The sequence below is a fragment of the Fundulus heteroclitus genome, chromosome 12, assembly GCF_011125445.2.
Source record: "Fundulus heteroclitus isolate FHET01 chromosome 12, MU-UCD_Fhet_4.1, whole genome shotgun sequence".
Classification (NCBI taxonomy): domain Eukaryota; kingdom Metazoa; phylum Chordata; class Actinopteri; order Cyprinodontiformes; family Fundulidae; genus Fundulus; species Fundulus heteroclitus.
The window spans coordinates 10,299,288-10,324,161 of NC_046372.1; the positions used below are offsets into that span (position 1 = coordinate 10,299,288).

A 24,874-nucleotide genomic window follows, 5' to 3' on the forward strand; every position below is an offset into this window, starting at 1 on the left:
ACATAAAAAAGAACAAATGTTTTTCTTGTTGTTTTTTTTTTGTACTTCCCCCCGATTTTCATCAATCAGTGATTAACTGCCTCTTTTTTTTTGCAACATTGCCTCTATGTCCGTTTGACAACTGCAGTCTAGTTTATATGGCCTCTCCTTCAGAGAAGGTTGCTTTGAATGGCTGTAGAGTAAACGGTTGTTTTTTATACTTCAATATTTCAGTAAAGATTATTAAACATGAAAAGAGTCTAGGTTGAATGAAATTCTCTCTCAGAACATAACCAAATACAAAGGAAAGATAGAGCAAAGCTATTGTCCACTCTGCAGCTACAATATCTTAGTACATCTTATATCACCTCAGATTCTCATCTCTTCCATTTCGTCTCCTTGTATCTCTTCCCCTTATCCTCCATATAACCTTCAGTGCAACATTATTGTTCTATTCTCTTTAATAAATCTGTATCACGTGACCCTCCATTCTCTCATCCCCCAAAGTCTCTTTCCATCCCCCCACTTTCCTTCCACCTCACCAATAATGAACCCATAAATTGGAGCAACACAGCAGTGGTTACAGGTCGAGGTTGGGGGGGTTGGGTGGATGTAACAGAGGGGGGATGAAGAGTAGAGCTGGGCTCGACAGAGAAGAGGCGACAGGTATCTGAAAGGAAATAGAGCTAAGGAGAGGCGGTGCAAGGATTCATTCCTGCACATAGGAGAACTGATGTGACATCAGACTGCAACAGGAAAAACAGAAAGAGAAGGTGCTGAGATGGAGGAGAAAGACAGGGACAGGGCGAGGAGGCTCTGTAAATTGGTTTGGGAATTAATTTGCACCAGGTAAGGTATAGCCTTGGAACATGCCAGTCTAGTCAGATGAGAGGTCCTGTGGAAGGGAGACTGATCACAATGGCAGCAGATGTTGGAAGGAGGAATAGGCTGCTGATGGTGTTTGGGGGGGAGGTGATGGCAGGATGTGCTATTAAAGGAAAGGCAAGATGTCTACTATAGAATAGCATACATACAGAGCCATGAAAGGTATTTGTGCTCTTGCAGATTTCTTCTTTTTTTTCTTTTTTTTTTACCTTTTGCTCTTTTGTCCCACTTACATGTTTTGATCATGAAACAAATATTAGCATCTGACTTAGTTAATTGGAGTAAATACAAAATGCAAATTTCACGTTTTGCATTTATTAGGTGAAAAAAATCTTTTCGGACCAACTTGTCCCATGTGAAAAAGTAACTGACCCCTAAACCTAATAACGGGCCTTTATAAAGGCTTTGTGATATCTGGCAGTGGGTCTTTTATGTTGCTGTTGAGGGATTTTAACCCATTTTTTTTTTACAGATTTTTTTTTTTTTCTGCAAAAAGTAAGTTACCTCATGACTTCTCAAGGAGACCAATTATATTTCACATAGACAAAGGTTGGTCTAAGATAGATTTCTTCCCTGAATACATGAAATCGACTTTTGAAAACTGCTTTTTTGTTTTGTTTTTTTATCTTTGGCTGATATTAAAAAAATGCGTTGATCTGAAACATGTAAGGGTAAAAGCAAAAGCAGAAGAAACTTGCATAGGGATAAATACCTTTTCACAGAATCATAGCAGAGAGAGAGAGAGAGAGAGATGAGGTCTTGATAGATGCACACAAAGCTTTCAATGTACTGTGAAACACAAGAAACCACGCCGTTGCTGCAGTGGCCCCACTGGAATGCCAAGCAATGGTGCTGCTGGGCGCTGAATATAATCGTTTGTATTTGAATCATCACTTTGCAGCATTTCTAATTACTCCGGTGGTGTTGGACTAATACATATTGGCAGCACTGTAATATTCATTAGCAGATAAGATTTCTGTCTCAGCTGCAAATGAAAAATTTAGGGAGTAATTTTAATTTTACATCATAAACAAGCTCGCAAATGACTTTGGATATGAGATAATATATTTTAGCTGGAGCATAAACTCCAGCTTGATGGTGCTGCTGAATGTTTATTCCTCATTTCTGCTGCATCAATTTATCTCCGTCATTAAAATGTAGATTAAATGACTTATTTACTTGCTTTTAGACTCCATAATCATTTCTCATATGTATATCTCTCTTTTTTTTCCACTTTAGGTTTTCACAGTACAGTTGACACCTGAAGCCAGCGAAGCTTAGAAAGGACAGGAAGGAAGAGGAGGCAGGATGGGTGGAGCGGGAAATGAGTACTGTTGGCTGTGGTGCTCAATTTGCCATGCTGAAAGAGCGTTAAGCTGTATGGAGGCAAAACTGTGCTTAATACCATCAAAGCAATCAACACAGTGGGAAAAAAGAGAATATATAAATAGCGAAAAAGAGGTAGTCTCAAACCAAGCCATGCAAAAACATCAAGAAACCGCTAACATAAAGAAAAATAAAAGGCAAATCTCATCAAAGCTGACGTTTAGAGAGAAAAAAAAGAAAAAGAAAAGTCTGCAGAGCTGAAATAGAACCAATAAACAGTGAAACAAGCTGCAAAGGTGTCCTATAAACACAAAAGATAATAATAATAACAATGATCGTACAGAAAAAAAAAACAGCAGGAAGCGTTGTTCTGACACGTGAGGCCACGTTGCCAGTACCTGAGCATAAAACCCCCGACATTCCCCCCTTAAAATGATTCTAAAGCCTTTCGGGTAATTTGGGTTGAAGGTGGATTGGAGCTGTTGTTAAGTAACGCTACATCTGCTCAGGTAAAGGCAACTGGAAGCGCGACAGCATGTTGTGGTGCTGGCTGTAGGCATGCTGTCTGAAGTCTCTGCCACCATTGTTCTTGGATCTACATACTGGTGCCTCTGCTGCTTCCAGCTGACGTGCCGCTGTCTCCGCTGTGCTTCCTCCACAGACAGGAAACACAGAAATTCCCATCGCAGAAACCAAAATAACGCTTGATAACTAAGAGACGGTGTGATTTTTCTCCAGTCGTGGTGTATGGCTCTCATGCGGAGAGCCCTCACATCTGATTCGCATCGCCAAATACTTCTGAACTCGTTTGAGGGTAATTTTTTTTTTTTTTTTTTGCCCGTGCAGGAACAATCGGCCTATCAGTCCTACTTGTCAACCGTTGAATTCTTCAAAGACTCTTGCAAGTTTGTGAACGAAGTGGCGTTCTGTGTTCTCTCTCAGCTTGTATTCACTGAAAATGGCATAAATCTTTCTGTGAGAAACAAAAACCTCCAGTCTGGGCTTGCCTGTCCCTTTCTCACATTGTTCTTGTTTTTACACGTGTAAATTGGATTACTTGATATTCTTTTTTTTATCAATAGTGCTTCGCAAAGTATTCATAACCCTTGAACTTTTTCACATTTTGTCATGTTATCCTTGCAGATTTCAAAATCATTTGTAAGAATCTTTTGTGACAGATTAAACGCAAATTAGTGCATTATGGTGAAGTTGAAGGAAAGTAAGGCAAGATTTTAAAAAGTAAAACATTCAATCTCTACCAGACTACATTTTAGATACATATAAGCCAGATAAATTCAGTTAAGGTCTCATCTGACCAGAGAAACATGTTTGCTGTGTTCCTCACATGGCAAGTGGCAAATAAACTCGACCTCCTCTGTCTTTCTGTCAACATTTTCTTTGGCACTCATTCATGAAGGCGAGACTCCTGTGGAGGCCATAACTAAACGTTGTCCTCAACCTGAGCTGTGGATGTTTCTAGCTCCTCCAGAGTCACATTGGCCTCTTGTCTGCCTCTTTGATTAAAGCGCTCCTTGCCCGACCCGTTAGTTTAGGTGGGCTGCCACGCATTGATAGGTCAGCAGTTGCAGCATTTTCTTTTTCTCATAAACGACCGAACAGTAAATGTTCAAAAGTTGGTATTTTGTTTATTAGCCAAACCCCGTATAAAGCTTCCCTGCAACACAATTCCTTGTTTCATGCTGTTTGTTCGTTAATGTTTCCTAAGAGGCCCTGAGATTTTCACATAAACAGCTGGATTAGGTTTTGCATAGCCAGACTGGTTCCTTGAGGTAGTTGTTTTTTTTTATATAGAAATAGCAGAGTAAAGGGGGCTAAATGAAATTGCCGGGCACTATTTCTATTGTTTTTTTATTTTTTTATAAAATTATATAAAACAAACAATAACAATAACAAAAAACAAGTGTTTTCTTCCATTTCACAAGACTGTTCTAGGCTTGTGTTGGTCACTCACATAAAGTCTGAATATAATACACTATAGTCTGGAAAAGTTCACTGGGTTTGGATCATTTTGCAAGGAACCATATTATTTTCTAAGCAATGAATTTATATTGGTAGTTTTTTCTAGTCTATATCAGTCATAATGCCAAAGCTGATCCTAAATGCAGAAACGATAAGATGAAGCAGCAACATGCTGTTTTAAGAGGACGTGTTATACGTCTGTCTGTCTCATCATAATGGACTGCCAGCCCCCCTGAGACCTTTAAATTCCCTCCTTTCGACTCGTCCTCCTCTATCCTTTTCTCTGTGACTCATTTATCCGGCGAGCTGCCCTTGAGGCGGCACGGCATTAGGCAGGTTGTTAACACAGGAGAAAAAAAAGGGCGTTCAATGTCATGTCACCGTGTCGCGAAGGATGGCACAGCCGGTGACCGGGCCATCATCTCGAGGAAATAAATACATCGCCATCTTCCTTTTCAGAGCGTAATGGTCTGGATATTACATCTCCTATTGGACATTACAGTCCACAGACAATAAATCCGTCCTACATTGTGTGTGTGTTTGAGTGCGCGCGCATCCTTGTTAATGAGTGCTGAATGTGTAGGAGCACATGGGTGACCGTGTGTGTGTGTGTGTGTGTCATCTAGCTTGTTTGCTACTTTTCTACGGTGGGTTTTTTGTGCGCAGCATGAGGCAATTTGTCCCCTGGAGAGAAAACCCTCCACCATCTCTACACCTCGTCAGCTGGAAGCAGCAAGGCAGCCGTAAATCTCAATTACATAAACCCCCCCCCCCCCTTCCACTTCAAGTCCGCACCCCTCCTCCCCCTCGTTAGCCTGTTGCCACCGGCGACAATGGACCAAACTGACTGATTTCTGTTGCGTTCCAAGGCTTACCATTGGCTTCAGGTTGAGTCTGAGAAGGCACCGCCAGGTAGGGGTCCTCCCCTTTGTCTGAACTCATAGGGGGGTCCTTCCGCCCCAGGGGCCCCTCCGCTGCCTCGGGGAGGGCTGAGGTGGGAAGTGAAAGGGTGTGGTGATGGTGATGGTGGTGGCCTGCCGGACACAGCACAGGTTAACTTATGCTAAGAGCAGACAGGACCAAGCTCCGGTGCACACAGGCACAGACAGGGCAGCTGGGTTCACACACACACACACACTCACACACACACACACTGATCCAATCCTCAGATGGATAAACACACCCTTGGACAGCTGCTGGGCTGCGTGAGGGTTAACTAGGTGTTTCCCTTGTGACACTCTGTAGCTCATTAGCAATTACATGTGTATTCCGAGGGATTGACACGTTTCCTTTTCTTGTCGTTTCCCCGCGTCTCTATCTTCCTCGCTCTTCCCCCCCCTCCTGTTTTGATTGACATGTCAGATCTCTGCTGGGCCTGTCAGATGATAATTTCTCAACTGTAACCACTGGGTGCCTCGCTTTCATATGTAGGACAAAAGACAAACTTTCTCCCCACCAGTCCTGTTGAGGATTCTGCCTTGTAACTGCTCTTCAGCTACAAAGGGGCCTTTCACTCTGAACATTTTTTTTTTCTCCCCACAGTTTTTTGTGTATACTTTTGTTCATTTAAAGTTTTTGATCAGTTCTGCAGCGCTTCGCATTTGACTTTTTTTAGTGAAAAAGTGAGAACCAAATTGATTCTTTCGAACTCGCCGAGCAAATATCCCATACTTGCAGGGTAAATCATAATTACAGCACCTTGCGAAAGTAGTGAACCCCTTAAGCGAGTATTTTTCCCTTTTGTCTGGATTTCATGTGATAAACCATCACAGAATATCTAAGAATTGGGAACACTACATAGTTTCAGAGTGGTCTGCATTTGTATTCAGTGTCCTGCACCTTGATACACCTCCAGAAATTCTAGTGGCCTGCTTGCAAAACTATATGGGTGCTGTAAAATTAACTTTAAAATGGCGACAGCATGATGATGATGTGGGGAGGCTTTTCTTCTCCATGTACAGGGAAGCTGGTCAAAGTTAATAGGAAAATGGATGGAGCTAAATACAAGGCAATACTGGAAGAAAACCTGGTAGAGGCTACAAGTGGCTTGACCCAATGCTGCTAAACATAGATCCAGGTGTAAATGGTAAATGGACTGAACTGTACACGGAATGGATTAGATTAGGGGTGTCCGAGTCTACTGTCCTGCATGTCTCAGATGTGTCCCTGCTCCGAAACTGATTTGAATGCCTGAACCACTTCCTCAGCTCGTCCTCCAGTTCTGCAGGAGCTTCCGTATGGACCATGCACTTGCGTCAGATGTGATTAACATGCAGAGCACTGGCCCCTGAAGATGGACATTGGACACCACTGGTTTAGATCAAAGTATATTGTTGTGTTAGAATGTCCTAGTCAAAGTACAACTGAATCCAATTGAAAGTCTGTTGCAAAGCTGAATTTTTTTTTTAACATTAAAACGAAATGGTGGTTTTACAAAGTATTGAATCAGGAGTGGGCTAAATTCAAATGCACACCACACTTTTCAGATTTCACTTTATCAAAGAGGTTGGAAAACCGCGTATCATTTACCTTCCACTTCACACTATAAGTTGGTCGATCACATAAAACCCTGTTCGAATACAAACTTGATGAGGTTGTAGGGAACACCTTTACAAGGCGCTGGCAGCTACTCCTTTTCCCTGTGGGCGATGAATCATGAGCAGCTCTCTCCTGTATGCATCCAGACATTGCTTACACAGTCAGTTTTCCTCCATTCCCCTTCTCATCTCATGCGCTTCTCATTGTTTTTCATGAGCGGCATTTATGCATAAGCTTTGTTTGACTCTGTATTTTTGAACCGTGACAATCACGTTACCATCCCACATGCTTACAGTTAAGCCATCCTGCACAGCTTTGCTCCAGCTCTATACGGTCTATACCATAATGTGTTTAAGCCACACGATAAAGAGGAAGAAAAAAAAAAAAAAGAGCCTCCCTCGTTTAGGAGCGACGGTGCTTTTATCTCCATCGGCTTGCGAACCAGTTACTGCTTTTGACAAGCCCTCTCCACGGAGGAGGTGACAACATGGGAGTGTGTTTGTTTGGGGACGTGCACGTTCAATATGTGTTTACGCCGTTGTTTAAAGACGGGGAGGCTACGCCAGGAGATAACAGACCCCCCTCAAAGAAACGCCACTCAAGGCCTCCTCCTCTTCTGTGTGGCGTGGCAATCATTAAAATGATTTATTTAACTATTGGCCCAAGGCTGAGAGATTAGTGTGACAGGCCTATTTTATAATTCATACCCCCACCAACAGGGGAAGTGCAATTCAGGCAGATGACACACATACAGGGAGCCCAGAGACGGCTGCACTCCTTCCCAGATCAGGAGGGGAAAAAAAAAAAAAACTGCCAACGGATGCACATCCCTCTCTTTCTACGGATTAAAGAGAGGCGAGGGCGTCTCGTCTGGAGTAAAAAAAGATGAGATTTTAGAGGCTGCAATAATTTATCTTAAAATCCATATCTACACCAACAGATAGACAGAGGGGTTTCAGGAAATGGAAGAGAGCGAGTCTGGACCCACTGCACTGGGTGTGAGTTTGCGTCTGTGCCTCAAAAACACACATCCAAAGCCCTCTGGGAGCATATTGCACACTACAAGGGGGGTGCACACCAACACAGATGCTTTTTGGATGACCCTGGATCTCCAAAAAAAAAGAAGGAGAATCACAGTGGGAGTACAGCCACAGGGGGGTGAGTGAGAGGGCTTGCTGGAGAGACTTCAAAATATCTATTCTCGTCATTCTGCAAGGATCTGACCGTTTTGATCTGGCAGCTGCGAGGCACTATGCGTGTATGTGTGCGTTTGAGAGAGAGAGAGAGAGAAAGTGGAAAGGGATTTACCAAAAAAAAAAAAAAACAGCTAATTTGTTCTCTGATTTGATAAAGAATATCTTTGCAAGTTTAAATGTGGATGAGAGTGGCTTCGCTGCAAGTATCAGCTACCCAGGGATGGTTGTGATATCAGGGTCCCACACATTTCTGTCAAAACTGCACAAGTCTTTCCTTCTTTATCCTTTTTTTAAGATAAAAGGACAAAAGTTCGCTTTGAATGTAGCGCAGATTTTTGAATGAATGGACGGAAGGGTCAATTGACAGATAAACAAATAAATAGATGGATGGACCATGGGACGGGGGATAAAATCAGGAAATGCAACTATTTTTCATACTCAACCCACACCCTGTGGGAACCCTGATATATTGCGATGGGTTGGGAGCGCAGATACATGCTGCCCATCTGAATAAAGCGTGTCTGTCTGTGTTTGGTGGGCAGGAACACACTCTCAACCAGCCAGGTTAACATCTCGCTCTCTCTATCGACACACGTCTGGGGCTCACAGCGAGGAACTTCCTCACTATCAAAGCCCGTAACCGCCGACAACCAGATCCATCCAATTAACAAAGCAAAGGTCACGGCTAATCAATGCTGCAGCACAGGGGCGGGAGGAGGATGGAGCTGCCAGAACGAGGAGCAAGGGAGGGGAAAAAGGTCTAATAAAACTAAAACGATCAGAATCAAAGGTGGAAGATTTTGATCTGCTCCACCTTTATTCTAAACACCAAAAAAGGGGGCTACATGAGCGGAGCGTGAAAGTGACCGACTTTCATTATTACCTTCATAACCGGAAGGGATGTCTATCAAAAAGAGAGGAGGGAAATCAATTGGGTTAAAACGTGGAGTCATTAATAACCCGTCTTTACACAAAGCGGGAGGAGTTTTCATTTGCTTGAGAGGGGATGTAGGACGGGAGCCGATGAAGAGGTGGGGCAGAAGTTAAAGATTTAAAGGGAAGAAGGATGGAGCTTCAAACTTTAATCTGATTGTCCGTGAGGTGCATGAGAGACACTTACCATTCAGTGCCACGAAGGTATCTGCAGCGAGAGAGAGAGAGAGAGAGAGAAAAGGGAAATGAAAGGAAACCTGTTATTGTGGGCAATAAAGGGAGCTCGTATGCTTTAAACACGATGGAAAGCCGTGACTTTTAAAGTAATTCAGAATGGGCTGGCAGCTCGATATTCTTCTTCTCGTCCAATCAAAGGGAATTAATCGGGCCTCTATGGCTGATAAAGTTACAAAGCTCTGGGTTAGCCTATAAACTCACAAATGAAAGCGAAGAAGAAAATTACAGCCTTTATTCACTGAGTGATTTACTGATTTGATTCAATATCAAAGAGATTTTGAGGTTCCAGGAGAACGTCAACAAGGGGGAATCACATTCGCAAGACCTAACGCTTACGATGCTTTGGACCTGATCGAATATACCGTCTCGAAGTATATGCAATAAAAGACCACCTTGTCAAGCGTTGCCGCTGATTTCAAACAGTCTCATTTTGTGCACTAAAACGGGCCCTGTGACTTTTTCACATCCACAAACCCAGCGTGCTGTCGAATTGTTTTGTGTTTTTTTGAGGAAATTCTCAAGAAGTAACCCGGTGTTCGCCCAACGGGACACAACACTCTATTGACCAGGGGGACAGGGGAAACAGCGGGGAAAGGACACGAGAGGACAAGAGCTGAAAGGGACAGATGGATGGAAGAGGCTTGAAAGAGAGAATCGTGAGGCTGGAACAGACGGGAGAGGAAAAAGGTGACGGTAGCAAAGGAGGAAGCGGTGGGCTGAGAGGACGGGGGGGTAGGAGAGTTAACAGGGAGAAGAGGAGAAGTGGTGTTGGCGAGGGAGGTATGGGAACGACGAGGAAAGATAAGAGTGAAGAGGGCTTGCTTACTTTGGCAATCTCCCAGGCCATCTGTGTTACCATGATCCACGTCTTGCTCGAAGGCTGATCTGCAGGGAACAGAGACATCACGGTCAGCGGTGGAAAACAGGGCAGGCCATGCATGCTTGGCTTGCCACACCTAGCAAAGCTATGGGAAAGCTAAAACAGAGACGGCACCAAAGATAGCATACGCTGGAAACACGGCGTAAGCTTCAGAAACTCCTATGCTGCGCTGAAAATACAGAGCACCTGGCAGGCGCCCTGGAGATCTGAATCAGTGGTAATGCAGACACCAGGCAGCAAAGTAAATGGCTAGAACCAGAGCTGTTGACTGTTGAAAATAGAGTCATGCTTTGTGATTTATGCTGCCAGGCTTTTAAAACAACTTCAACATTTTGTATGCTCGTGGTTTTCTGACAGAGGAGTTGGTCATGTGCAGCATCTTAGTACATTCCCTTCAACCAGGAGTTATAGACGCTCAGAAGTGGCGTCGCTCTTATCCGTGTTTCAGGTGCAGGTTGGAAAATCAGTCATTTATGTACTCCATGATGCTCAATGGCAGGGTTCAGGAGGAGTGAATGCTGCTTATCAAGACTTTGATGCAATCAACTTGGTTCCCTTAGATAGGACATTTTTTTTGACCAATCTGTATAATCTGACCCAATCTGTATAATCTGATTGAATTTGACTTTGGAAAGTGCCTTGAGATGACATGTTCCATGAATTGGCACTATATGAATAAAATTGTATTGAATTTAATTGAATTATTTCTTTAACCCAAAGGCTCGGTTTATGCTATTAAGGCAGAAATTGGGTAGTTTTAACCAAACTTTGTTGGCATTGTTGGCTTAGAGAAAAGACAAGAATGAGCCTCATCAATCTACCAAATCAGATCACATCCATGAGATGAATCAGGACATATCAGTGCATTTTTGACTTTAGGTCACATTACAGTAGAGGAGGTTCATTCACTTAACATTGGCCTTTCATTTTTATATTTAACCATTTAACAGACGCTTTTATTCAAAGCTACTTACAGATGAGGATATAAAATTGCATTGCTGGGTCTTCAAGAGTTTTCTACAGTTAGACAGGGACACCCTGGTCCAGGACGCGCTTTAAAGGTCATTCTACTGTTCTTGAACAACTCGTGAAAAGCATCTGGATTGTGTTGAACGTGGTGTAGATGACAACCCTATAAAGACCAGAGTGACCGATTCATAACGTAAAACTTTGAGAGCGTTCAGGTAGATGGGAGCTGTTCCGTTAAGCCCTTAGTAGGCTGACATCTATGCATATTGCTAAGGGTAGCCAGCGCAGTTTAACCAACAGAGGGGCATCTTTTACGTTAGGTAGCTAGCGCTAGCTCTGTACAGTTTTTATACTCTGACCAACGAATGGGACATAATGTTTATATAGGCAAGCAACATTTAATCTAGTGCTATAAACCTAATTTTCTGACCCTACATATGGAATAGCTATCGCTAGTTTAGCTTAGTTAAGGGTGACCATAGCAAAAAAAGAAGACAGATAGTAAACACTTTAATGATCATCTGTTCACTTAATTGGGGCTTATAATTATAAACATATTTAAAGTATGTCTTCGCTGTGTGAAGACGTACTTTAAAATCTCTGCAATCAAAAAAAGGATAGAAATGCTGACTCTTCTTTTTTAGAAAATTATCCATGAGGAATAATGGCTCACTTTCCAAGTCGTACTGGACAGATAAATAGACAAAAATCTAAAAGTAATGCTCATAGAAAATAAGTATTGTGTTATTTTCTATGTAGTGATAAAAAAGCATCAGTCTCACAAAGACACTTATTTAAAAAAAAAAAAAAATGTGTCTACTCCAGTCTTTAGTTTTCTTCTTCATCCAATTTCTGTTCCGCATCCTCCTTGTCTCCCCACTGATATTTTGTTGTAGAGCTACTTTGCTGTCTTTTCCATTCTTGCGAATCGTCTGTTAGCGGAGTGCCCTGTGTTGCAACAACCAATTAGTTGCAACCAGGACAGTATGAGGGACATTTCAGCTGTAATGCTAGACTTACACTCTGACAACAGCAGCAGTAGCGATAGCAGCGGAGAAGAACCACCCACATAGCAGCAGCTTGAGGATGACGTAACACGAACAAAGGGCTGTCGTACTCACCAGTCAGTTTAACTACATGTCAATCGGTCCCGTGAAAAACAATGATCGTTAATCTATGAATCACCCCAACCACCATCAGAATGTGAAAAGTGGACGTGTTCGGGCAAAAGAGGATGTTTAGTCACCCAAGCTTAGCATCGATAAAAGCTCATTAGTTTGATCAAAACACTAATGCAAAAGAATGAGTGCTTCAAGTGCTTTTACCAAGAAAAGAATAGTCCAAAAAAATTTCCCTTTAGATTAAAATAATACTTGGTTGAAAAATTACACAGCCAGTGGGCAAATGTGTTACTTTTTATATCTTTCACTATTAAAGCTAAGTTAAGCAGGCTAGTTCAGCTACTTTTAGCTTCATAACCAATCTATAAACATGAAAGCACTATCAATTTTCACATGCAACTCTTTGCAAGAAGAGGGGGGAAAAAAAGCATATTTTCCAATTTATTTCCACGAGTCCTTCACATTGTGCAATCTTTGCCCAACTATGCTCCATCTGACTTTATCTAGCTTCAGAAGTAATGTGAGTGTGTAGTTACAATCACATGGGCTGAGAGCAGAGCAGCGGGGGGTAACCGTGCTTGAGGGCCATCATGTGACACACACAGAGGGAGAAAGCTTGAGATATGTTATCTTTCTACGCAGTCTGCACCGAAACCTGTTTTCTCCCTGAAAGACCACCGAGCAAGCTGTAAGGAGATCGGTGAAACAGAGCGAACTAACTGTCAACCAGGATCAGAGTCACGCATGACAGTTTTTCATGGCCCACCTCGCCTCCTTCCTCTGTACTCCTCCCTCCTCTGTCCGTCCACCCATCTCTCATCGTTCTCTCTCCCTCTACTGGTCCCAATCATAGCATAAAGGGGGATTATTTTCCAAAACACCATCACCCTTCCCTTGTGTGGAAAAATGTAGACCTCACAAGCTCAGGCGATCTTTGTGAGACAGCCTACGGCTTTCTATCATTTTGAAGAAAGCTGAAGCCACAACAATGAAATCTTATTCAAAAAAGACAGCGTAACATGTTGTGGTATCCGTGTAAATGCTAAAACCATTACCGCCAACCTGAAGGTAGAGAAAGAGAACATTTCTGACAGTAAAAGTCCACTCTACTAAAACTTTGGACTTTAAAACATCATAAATGCCCTACAGTGCAAGAACCATTTTTTTTACTAATAAAAATCTGAAAAAATGTGACGTGCAGTTCTGTTTGGCCTTCCTTGTACAATAATTTGCAGAAGCAGCATTTCCTGAAACCACTTGACCAGATTTAGGTCTGGACTTTTACTGGCCATTTGCTTTAATAGAAACTATTCTGCTGTAACTCTGGATGTACGTTTAGTGTTGCTGTCCTGCTGGAAGATGAACCTCAGCCCCAGTCTTAAGTCTTTAGCTCCATTCAGCCCATCAACTCTGACCAGCTTCCCTGTCCCTGCTAAAGAGAAGCATGCCCATAGCACCGTCCTGCCACCACCGTGTTTCCTGATAGGAATGGTGTGCTCAGGGTAATGTGTAGCACTCGTACATTTAATGTTTGGAAGCAGGCCAAAAAATTCAATTTTCATCTCATATGACCAGAGGACATCCACATATTTACTGTGTCCACAACATGCCCTATAGGAAAAAAACAAAGGATGCTTCTTGTGGCTTTATTTTAACCCTAAATGTCTTCTTGCCATTCTTACATAAAGGCCAGATTGGTGGAATCTGTAACAAATAATTGTCTTGTTGATAATTCCCAAATTCTGTGGATATCTGCAGCTGCCCCAGAGTTATCATGAGCCTCTTGGCTGCTTCTCCTATTTATGTTCTTATTTTGCCCATTAGGGTTTGGGACACGGCTATGTCTTGGTAGGTTTGCAGTTGTGCCATAATCTTTCCATTTTCAGATGATGCACTGAACAGTGATATTGTTTCATAACCTTACACGGCTGTAAACCTCTCCACAGCCTCATCTCTGACCTGTCTGCTTGGTTTCTTGTTCTTGATGCTCTTTGTTCACTAATATTCTCTAACCAATCTCTGAGGCCTTCCCAAGAACAGTTTTATTTCACAAAGCTGACCTGTTAATTAGGTGACGCCAGTAGGAATATGGTTGCACTGGATTTTATTTAAAGGTATTTAGAATGAAGTTGTCTGATACATGCTCACCACTCAAAATGTAAAAAACATGTATTATTCTCTTCCGGTTCCCAATTATGCAGTGATAATGAAAATGCTTAAGTGGGAACCAAGCAATCTTAGTGTGTTATTTAACCTTTTGTTTTTTTTTACCTTCTTCATGAAAAAGTCAATTTTAAAATCCAGAACTCTGCAATCAGAGCAGCATTCTAGCTTCACATCTGAAGGTTCATGTTGATCTGTTTATCTGATTTTTCTTCTCATGCTCACAAACACAAAGCAGCGACAGACTTTACAAACTAACTGAGCGCAGATGCAGTCAGAGCACCCCTGGTATCTGACAAATACGCCACAAAGGCATCGCCACTTTGTCCTGCTTTCGCCTTGAAGCCCTGTGCATTTCTGACAACCTCGTTGTCATGGTTTCCAGCATAGGTTGGTCTTAACATTACCGACTGTGGGGAGATAAAGCTTACATGGCTTAAATCCCACTGGATTCGATAGGAATTAACGATGAGCATTCAGTTTACAGATGCAGCGCCTGGGCTTTTGCCTGGCACACACAAAGAGTGAATGAACTACGGCGCGAACCCTCGGCTAAGGAGGTCAAGCCCGTAGTGGCTGCATTACAGGGACAGAAATGCAGTGTGTTTAAATGCAACACTGCAGGCAGTCCGTCCTGGGGTTAGGACCCCTCTGCAACCTGTACGGTTTAACACATATTAAAATCAGATAGGAGATGCGCTCCACAAAGCTGGAGGGAACCAAACATGGCTGTTCATTATTTATCACCTGGGTTCAGATATGATTATAACGCTAGATGAGAGGTTGTGTGGAGGGGACTTGGTTGCTGAAATGTGGGTCAGGCATAATGGCATCAATTATTCATATCATAGGTGTACTGGAAAGCAGGGAATATACTGTATGTACATACAGTGTGGAGATCAGTCCCTCACAGCTGTCAGGTACCTTTTTAATTTATAGCTTTCACTTCATTGGGTCACGAACCAGGAGATAGGCCCATATTGGAGTATGTTCATCTGATTACAGCAACACAACCTACTTTACAAAATACCAACCGTTTAGAATCGTGTGCAATTATATGCATGAAAAAGGGGGCCGACTTGGGACCATATTGCAAAAGACCAGAGCGCAAGCTGTTTGCAGGCAGTAGGTATAAGAGGCATAACTACACATGGGAAAGCTGGCACGCTAGCATTGGGGCCAGATGGAAGAGGTAAAGGAGGGGAGGCTTGCAAGAGAGGAAGAGTGTGTTGGAGGAAAATAGAGGGGACAAAAATAGATGCACAGGCAGGAATGGACATACGCAGGTAAGACAAGATGTTTGGAAGTAAATAAAAAAAACAAATCAGACTTCTTGTTAATCTCACCGCAGATCAACAGAACCCACCAGAAAGAATACCCTTTATCTCCTGTTTTAAAATATTGTATTGTATGAAGAAGTGTAACAAGCATGCCTGGTATTTAAATGCCACAATATTATTGCTGCCGTCAATCAGTATGTGACTTTGTCTAGTAAAACCCGGATTGAGACGAGTGAAATCATTGTTTAAAGCACAGGTCCTCCTTTCACAAGCCAGCTCTATAATAAACATGAACAGCGTTTCCCTGCCTCCTCTTCAGGGCCACAGCCCTAACTGCAGTTCTCAATTTAAGCAGTAGGTGTAGCTACAGAGGCAATCTGCCTGAACTCAAATAGTGGCAGTAGAAGAAGAATTTAGAGGGAATACATTTCTCATAAACAACTCTACACGGTTTTAAGTGTAACCTTTGAATGTTAAGTTGAAGATAATGTTAGATTTGGCGATGAATGTCCCTTCTATATATGTTTGGAAAAAAAAGGCCAAAAGTCTGGCAAGCGGCACTTGCATTACACGTGGAAAGTAACAAGAAATGGGTTGTTTGCGACAACGGCGCAGAGCCAAACCAGACGTGAAGGATTTCTAAACACTTTGAGAACATTGCAATAATTTAAATTTAAAAAGCTCTAGTTCAAAAAATAAATTACTTAGTCTGATCAAACCTGAAGGGAATGACTCTACACTAAACAAAGATTCTCGAAAACAACTATTTGTGGGAACGGAAAAACAAAAAAAACGGAAGCCTTCATAATGTTTTTTTTTTTTCCTGGCATCAGGACCGCGTTTAGAATTTGACAAGCGTAAAAAATGCAATACATGGACTACTGAATTATTCTAAACGAAGGTGTTTAAAACAAAAGAAGAGCTCAGTTTTCAACCTTTATGTGCAAACTTCACAGAGACTTGCATTTTGACACCATCTGTGTCTTTAGAATCATAAGTGAACACAGGAACTGGGTGAAAAATTGCAGCCAATCTGAAACGAGTGTACAACATTCATTAAAGCATAGCAAAAGCATAGCAGAAGCCTATTGATCAGGATACAATTAGGAGAGCTTACCTGTCAAAACATTTATCGCCTGGAAGTTTGCATAATAAAGCTGGAAACAAATCAATAACCTCTAATCCTTTCAGACTTTGTAAGTCGATGGCCTACATCTGTGCAGCACCTGATTCGGCCATTGTTTGTTGGATGATGTGCAGAGTTTGCGATGTGAAAATCCATTAAAATCAAAATAAAGGGGATGCTTAGTTTTTGTTTTTTTTTAAAAAAACATTGCTCAAATCCTTGGTCTTTCTTGTGTGCAGTCTTGTGACCACTGTGGTAACGTGCTCTCTTAATACCTCTGTTTTGGATCCTGCAGCAAAGTGGAAAATCTGTCAGAACCGTCAGAGAATAATGGCCGGACGGGAAGCGTCTGTAAGTTTATGCATGTTCTGTGTTCCTGAGGCCTATTAGCATGCAAGACCAGTCAGTTTGAAGGAGACGAATCAAACTCATTCATCGTCAAAAAGCCAGAGGAGCAGCGGCCCCTTTTTATGACTTCATCTGTGAAATTTCTTTTCCCACCACAGACCTTCTCATGCTGTTTGTTCAGAAAGTATAATCTGGCTCTGTATCATAACTACAGCCACAAAATTACAGCTGCAGCGGCCATCAGACTTTCCCCAGCACTGTACCGAACCCCAGGCTTTGGGCAAACAACACTTTCCTTCCATTCATCTTTCCAACAGCCCCGCCGCTGCTGGCAGCTGCATTTCCACACCATAAAATTAGACAAAGAAAAGGCGAATATCACGAAAAAGGGTGGAATCTGACCAATATCAGAAGTTACAGGTAGGTGAAACTGATGGTTTAGAGTAAAGAGCTGATACCCATGAATCTGGGGAGTTGGTTTGATGCAGAAAAAAGATGCTGGTCAGATGTACGGGTGGTAAAATCAGAAAACTTAACATTTTCACAGGTGGAAGAAGGTGACAAAATGATTGTAAGACCAAAAAAAGTATTAGTTATACAATAAACATCAGTATTCATTATGCCAATCATTTTTTAAATGATGTTTGGTACTGAATCAGTTTGTTTGAACCAATGTTAAAGCTGAAATATGTGTTTTTAATACTTTTTATACATTGCATTGGACACCTACTATAACTTGGGAGCTTCAAATTCTGTATGGGGATCAATAAAGCATTATACCCCACTATGAAAACCAGCATAATGTATTTATTGATTGTAAGTTGTGATAATCAATTTTACAGTCAAAATACATTACGACTAAATGTGTTATTTGCTTGAAAACAGCTTAATATACTGAGTCAGGAAGATGGGACAAATATTTATTTTTTTTGAAAAACAAGCACTCCCATCACAAGAATGGAATAATTTACAACAAGCCCACAAAAGATACATTTTATAGAGGGCTAAGCAATAAAATTATCTATCTATCTATCTATCTATCTATCTATCTATCTATCTATCTATCTATCTATCTATCTATCTATCTATCTATCTATCTATCTATCTATCTATCTATCTATCTATCTCCATATATATATATATATATATATATATAGTCTTATTTTAGAAGCTGTTGTAAAAGTTATATATATAATTATATACAGCTTTGTTTTATTTCTCCCTGTAAATACCATGAAACTCTAATTTTACTTCATGCAATATCATAAGATTCCCATTATGGTCAATCCCTAGCTCCTAAAAAGCATCATAGATCCAAGTCTATGTGATAAGATATAGATGAACTTTCTAATAATTCTAACATCGATTTTGTTGTGTGTCTTTTGTCAAAACTGGACTGACCACAGGGCTTTGAATTTGCGCCTTTCGTGTGATTGCGCTTCTCTTTACTTACTTGGTGTTGGAAGTCACCTGTCGGCAGGCCCCTTCTGGCACCCAACCACAGTACGGGTCCCTGGAGGCTATGCAGGACCTGAAGGACAGTCACATCAATCATCGTTCCTGTCACACACTTTACAAACTGGGATTATGTTAAGATTGTTCAACTCCCCGAGCAGACACTGGGATCTGATGGGCGAAGTCCCAACATACTTCTTGCATTGTCCGTGCCTTTCACAGCGAGACAGCGGCACTTTGACCACGCAGGAGGTGAAAGCCACCCAAAGAGCGTTACCCCTGCTGTCGATCTGCATCCCGATGATTCGCTTGTCTTCCACGCCATCTATACTGCACCTAAAAAAAAAAAATGCACAGAAAGAGGAGAGGGTCAGCTGTACATATTAAGTCTCTGCTTTACAGTCTGCTGAAACGAAAAAGACCAAAGGAAGGTCGGGGCAACGCAATACGATTAGGAGGAGATTTAAGAGTTAGTTTTAAGGACAAAATACGCAGATTAAAGATGAAGCAGACAGACGAACTGTGGGCTCTGCAAGAAAAGGGATAACGCTCGCTGAGGATACACGAGGTCAGGAGCAGAGTGGGAGATAAAGAGAGATAAGAAAAAGGGTGATACGGATACAACAGATAAACAGACAGATGGGCGCTGTGAGCAGTCAGCAGCACTTAAGTGTAAAATCCACCAACAGTAACTCAACCCCCTCCGGCCCCCTCCCTACGCAACCACTCCTCCGCCCCTGTTAGTCCATTTTGTCTCCACGGCCCCCGCAGGAGCACACTCTAATCCCCCTGGGGTGGTGTCGAGCATCCTTCTATCCCGTCTTTCCCTCCATGCCGCCGTTCCCGCTTCTGGGATTTATTCCCTTGTTCACAGAGCTCTGGTCCTGCATTATCGCTCGCAATTAGGGCTTAGGCTCCATCTACACTGGGTAATGCACGACAATCGGGCCTACGCTGATCCAGCCAGCCGGGCAGCGAAGCAAAGTCACTTACTGTACGCGACTGAAGCCAGATGGCCGGCGAACGCTCCTCCGCAGCCAACAGGCGAGAGAGGGGGGGTAAACAGAGAGGGAGCTACTTGGAAAAGGTGGGGAGCAAACAGGGGGCAAGAGAGGATCTTCATCTGCTATGTAAAGCTCATCACATGGTTGGATGCAAGACGCTAGAACATTGGCCCATGTTACAACCTGAAAGTTTGGTGTATTTCGTTTGGACTTTAAATAATAGCCTTATACAAAGTAGAGCATATTTGGAATGAAAGGTGAACACTGGCTGGAAAATTTGCCATGCATTTGCATTCACCCACCATCCCAAATTAGTCATTTAAAGAATCAAAATGACGCTGCAAATACAGCTGCATTCAGTTCTGCACCACTAGAATGAACGCTTTGCCCATTGCTCTTTGCAAAATAGTTCAAGCTCGGTCAAAACGAGTTGAGAGCATCAGGAAACATCAGTTTTCAAGCCACAGATTCCTGAATGCATTTAGATATGGACTTTGACTGGGCCATTCTATCGCGTCTGTGCTTTGATTTAAACCTTTCCGTTTCAGCCCTGACTGTGGTACTCTTCTGAAGGGTTTTTTGCAGCCTCCAAAAAGGATTTCTTCATTAAATCTGAGTCCATGCTGAAGAAATCCATTCCCACAAGAGGATGCTGCCACCAACATGTTTCACCAAGGGGATGCTGTGTTTAAAACAACCTACAGTGTTGGTTTTCCTCTAAATATAGTGTTTTGTAGGTAGGCCAAAATAAAATTACATTTTAGTCTTATCTGACCAAACTATGAACTGGGTTTCTTAATACAGTGTATTTCTTCTTGCAACTTTTATAGCCATTGTGGTGAAATATTCTCACACCCAAGCTGTGGATCTCTGCAGCTCCCTTAGAGTTGCCATGAGCCTCTTGGCTGCTTCTCTGATTATTGCTCTCCTTGGCAGACATGTCAGTTTAGGTGGTTGTGCCAAACTGTTTCAATTTTTTTGATGTTGGATTAAACAGTGCTCTGTGAGATGTTCAAAGCTTAGGATATTGTTTTACACCCCCCACTTCTCCACATCTTTATCCCTGACCTGTCTGCTATGGTCTCCAGTCTTTGTAATCTATTTAATAATTCAGCTATTTCTAAAGGCTGCTCAGTGCATTGGATTTTATTTGGGGGTTTCATGTTTTCAGATTTGCATGTGTAAAACTCTTTGAGAAATACGGATATTTTTTTCTTCCAGCTCACAGATATAATCTATTTTGTGAGGGCCTATCACATAAAATTCAAATAAAATTATGTTTGTGGTTGCAATATAAAAAAAAAAAAAAAAGGGAAAAGGTTTTCATGGGGTACAAGTACTTTAGCAAAGCACTGTAAGTACTAAACCCTGAAAGCCTTTGTATCCAAATAGTTTGTCAGGTGGGACAAAATTGCGATGTTAAAAGTACTTGGGAGGGGTGGGGGGACCACAAAAATTTGTATAGAAATCTATTTTCTTCTTTATTTTATTATTACCTGCTTAACAAAAACCTAAACACACAACATTTTTAATGAAATTAACAAAGTACTCTTTTGTGGAACATTATTTGTGATTCACTGTAGATCCAAAACGATAAAAGGTTGTCTGGTTTGTGTGCTTTTAGAAAATAAAGGCCTTCAAAATTGCAAATTTTTTAGATCATGTGTTTTCTGTTTAGTGTTCTTGAATGAAAGATTAATTCTTCTTAACAATAACAACAGGATGTGGATCCCTCTTTAGTTAAAACAAACAAATGCTGTATTTAGCCCAAGTTTTATGAATGGCTGCCCACAACTCTGCTTGTGATCATCATCATCATCATAATCATCATAATCATCATCATCAGCATCAACAACAACAACTTTATTTATAAAGAGCTTTAACACCAGCCACAGCTGAAACACAGCGCTGAACGTCAAAGACAATAAAATAATAATAAAGGATTAAATGATAAAACTTGCTACAAAACACAATAAAACTACACAGAAAACAGATAAAAACGACACCAATGCAAATTAAGTTAAATCATGTCTTAGTTGGATTGAAGACCAGTGATTTAGCGTGATTTAGACGCGTTTTAAAAATGGATCACAGAGAGACCTGCTGAATGTGTAACGGTAGCACGTTCCCATTTTTCAGGGGCCCCAACAGAGGATGCCCTGTCTCCTCTCAGCTTCCTCTTTGACCTGGGAACCGCCAGGAGCAACTGGTCAGCAGACCTGAGTGAATATCTCATTTAATGTTTGCGGTCTTGTTATATTATCAAAGCCAAAAGGGAGAGCAATAAAAGATAAATTTGTGTTTTGTCTATATTTTTCCATATTAAAACATTCTTGTTCTGAAATAAAAGGGGAAATCGGGTCTGCTTCAACCGCCTGTGCTGGCGTGATGAACCCTCTAGCATTCTTCAATTGTGGTCGGAGTCCACACAAAATCCCCCAGGCCTTACCTTGGACAACCCCGCTCTTACCCTCCAGCTTCTCGTTTTTGGTTTTCATGACTGTTTTCTCTCTCCTGTGTCCATGCTGCTATCCACCCCCCCCCCACCCCGCAGCCAACCTCATCTATTACCTCTCAACCAAATATTTGCTCTGGCAGGACTGCACTGCATCAGAATCTTTTTTTTTTTCTATCGCACGACAGCACTCCGCTCGCCGTCCTGAGCAAAGTTCAGGGTTAGACACTCTCATCTATACGACGCAAACCTACAAAAGATGTGATTAGCGAGAGATCCAATGCTGGCTCCGAAGACGAGCGAAACCCCTCAGCCAGAGCGCGTATGTGTGCGTTTCCTTTAATCAGCCGGCATTTTTGGAAAGAGCTCGGCTCCGCTGTGGTTAGGAACCGCACTCCAATGCTATCCAGAGCTTTAGTGTCTGTGTCTTTAATTTAGAAGCTGTGGTTGGGCAAAGTGTAACTTGATAAAACTCCTTTTAAATGATAGAGTAGCCATCTGGGTGACTGGCTTCACTTCAGAGCTTGGGTCGGGGGAAACCGGCGGGTAGCGGTGGAGCTGGTGGGTTGGCTGACTTGATCGATGGTAGAAACACAGAATGAAACACTTCTGAATCACTTAACACACACATACACACACACAGACAGATTAAGGAAAACCTGGCCTTCCTTTGTTTGTGGCAACCGTATCCATGTGTTCCCTCTATTAGACACACATGCTCACACAGTTACGTACTTATCCGGGTTGTAGACGTTGAGCTCCTCGAGGAACAGGCTGTCGTTGAGGAAGCCTTTGTTCATTTTGGCCAGGAATTTCAGAACGATGCCCTTCTCAGATCCCAGGAACACGACCGTGTGGCTCCTGTGGGGTCCTGCCTCGTTGTCCACCACGATGCGCGTCAGACGATACCTGGAAGCAGGAATCCCGGGTAAAGGGAATCAGCCAGTAAGCTCGTTAGTTACTGCAATTTGCAAAGCCATCTGCGGGGGCCGACGCGCAACGCCGTTTGGGAGAGCAATTAATGGTGACGCACATCGAGTAAATGTTTTGAAGTGAGGTCCAGATAATAACTATAGAGCCAATCAGTTAATTGCTTAACGGGCTTTCCATTGTGTATATCAAGTGTCTAAAGAACACAACAGAGCAGCGGGGGACCGTAACCTTGTTAATTAAATGTTATTTTATATTCATTAGACAGGCACAATGCCTGTAGGGGGTTACAAGAAGAACAAAAAAAAAATGACATCAAAGCATGTCAAGCATCCGGCAACAAGCACGCATTTATTTTCTGACTGACAGCTGAAAAGGATGCTATTTGACCCTTCACCACTTCCTTTAAAACATTTAACAAAGCAACAAAAATACAGGTTATCTCCTGCAAAACATGTGTCTGACAGCTTTAGACTGGTTCTCTGTTGCTTGAGCTGAGGTTTAAGAAAGCTGAACATAGCTTATATAACATTTATTTATATGAGTCAAATCTCTGTGTTTTTAAGTTCAGAGGCCAATAAAGTGCCACGGTAAATAAAACTGAGAATTTTGAACATCAGATTGTGTTTCAATAACTGTCTCCACTGTGAAGACTCCAACTATAGGACTGCATTTGTCTTAGCAACAGATGCCCTTTTCAAAAGCACTATGTGGAAATATGGCCTTCTGATGGTATTACTGAAATAGTTGTGGCTTTTGTTGCACTTCACTTGTGTTTGGGGGGGGGGGGGGTATCTGAGCAAGTTTAACATCCTTGTTAGCATTACATAAAGGCAACACATTACAAATGTTGTTGTTTTAAAACGGTTTAGCATTTCTTTCATAGTACTTCTACACCTTTAAATATCTCTTAAACAGATAACAGAGAAGATTTTGGAATAACTGGGCTTTTCTCCAAATGTATACGGTATATAGTAGCACGATATTGCCCCTCCCAAACATGTTGTTGATGAACATATCTCTCAGCTTACTGAAAGAAGATGCATTTCCTTTGGGGTAAAAAAAAAGACAGACAAATTCAACTTTTCTGGTTGCTTAAGGAAAGGAAAGCCAGACCAGAAGGTTCTGTACATTAAAGGTGCATAGCCACGTTATTTGACTTTTTTAATTACACGTCAATAGCTCACTCTGGTTACATACAAAGTTTTTATAAAAGACTATCATGTCCTGCTGGCATATTAGTTATTATTTTTGCTGTTTTACGCTTTGTTTTTAACAAAGGAAGTACAACACTATGCATGCGCAGCAGGCGATAAAACAGCGGATAACGCCTATTAGCATCTCTCAGCAAAACAATGCAGAATGTTCCAAGATCCAGTGAAAAAAATAAATAAACAAAAAATATATGTTTCCAAGAGGGAAAAGACTGGAACATCACTGGGAATACAGTATGAATGTTGGTGTTCACAGAAGCGGACTCTACACTCGCCGATTGCTCAAATGTGACTGCAGAGTTTATTGACGTGGGTAAATTTGAGGCTCTTAAAGTTGCTGTTAGATTATTTTATTTAATTAATAACGGTTGGTCTTTGAACACCGAGCTGCCGCTTTACTGCGAGGCATTGCAGAAGGTCCGGCTCAGTCCGTCATTATTTACAAGTGATTTATTAGTTAACCAAACCGGGATTATGATAGGTCTGCGATACTGCCGTTCTATTTATAATCTGGTCCTTGCGCCCAATGCTGGAGCTATTTTTGTCCAGAAAAAGGTCCATCAAAACATTATCAGGATGGAGGCTTGATGTGTATAACTTAATTTTATCATGATCAAATGGTTTTTAGTCTTTTTTATAAGCATATAATGTCGCTATATACCTTTAAGTTTGTGAAAACTAGTACTAAATGCAGGAGGAGGTTTTTCTATATTTTTCGTTAGGTCTATGTATCAAATTCAAAATAATATAAGATGTTATAGATATCATTATTATAACAGCAGTAGTCAATGTGTAATTATTATAGATTTTGTTAATTGTTATATTGTTTAAACACCAGCCCATGCTTTTTTATAA

The 24,874-nt window shown here is 41.7% G+C and overlaps 1 protein-coding gene across 4 annotated transcripts in view; it reads right to left on the reverse strand.

Moving 5' to 3' along the window:
* Positions 1–24,874, reverse strand: part of sema6a (sema domain, transmembrane domain (TM), and cytoplasmic domain, (semaphorin) 6A) — a 166,501-nt gene that overhangs the window by 18,404 nt on the left and 123,223 nt on the right. Inside the window, exons 13-19 of one of the 4 annotated variants that reach the window (XM_036143896.1) lie at positions 22,611–22,784; positions 18,612–18,752; positions 18,415–18,492; positions 9,901–9,959; positions 9,025–9,045; positions 8,788–8,808; positions 5,046–5,204 (exon numbers count right to left, since the gene is read on the reverse strand). In XM_036143896.1, coding sequence (XP_035999789.1) covers positions 5,046–5,204; positions 8,788–8,808; positions 9,025–9,045; positions 9,901–9,959; positions 18,415–18,492; positions 18,612–18,752; positions 22,611–22,784 — 653 coding nt within the window. The remainder of the gene's footprint in view (positions 1–5,045; positions 5,205–8,787; positions 8,809–9,024; positions 9,046–9,900; positions 9,960–18,414; positions 18,493–18,611; positions 18,753–22,610; positions 22,785–24,874) is intronic. The other 3 variants (XM_036143897.1, XM_036143898.1, XM_036143899.1) reach the window with 3 other exon arrangements.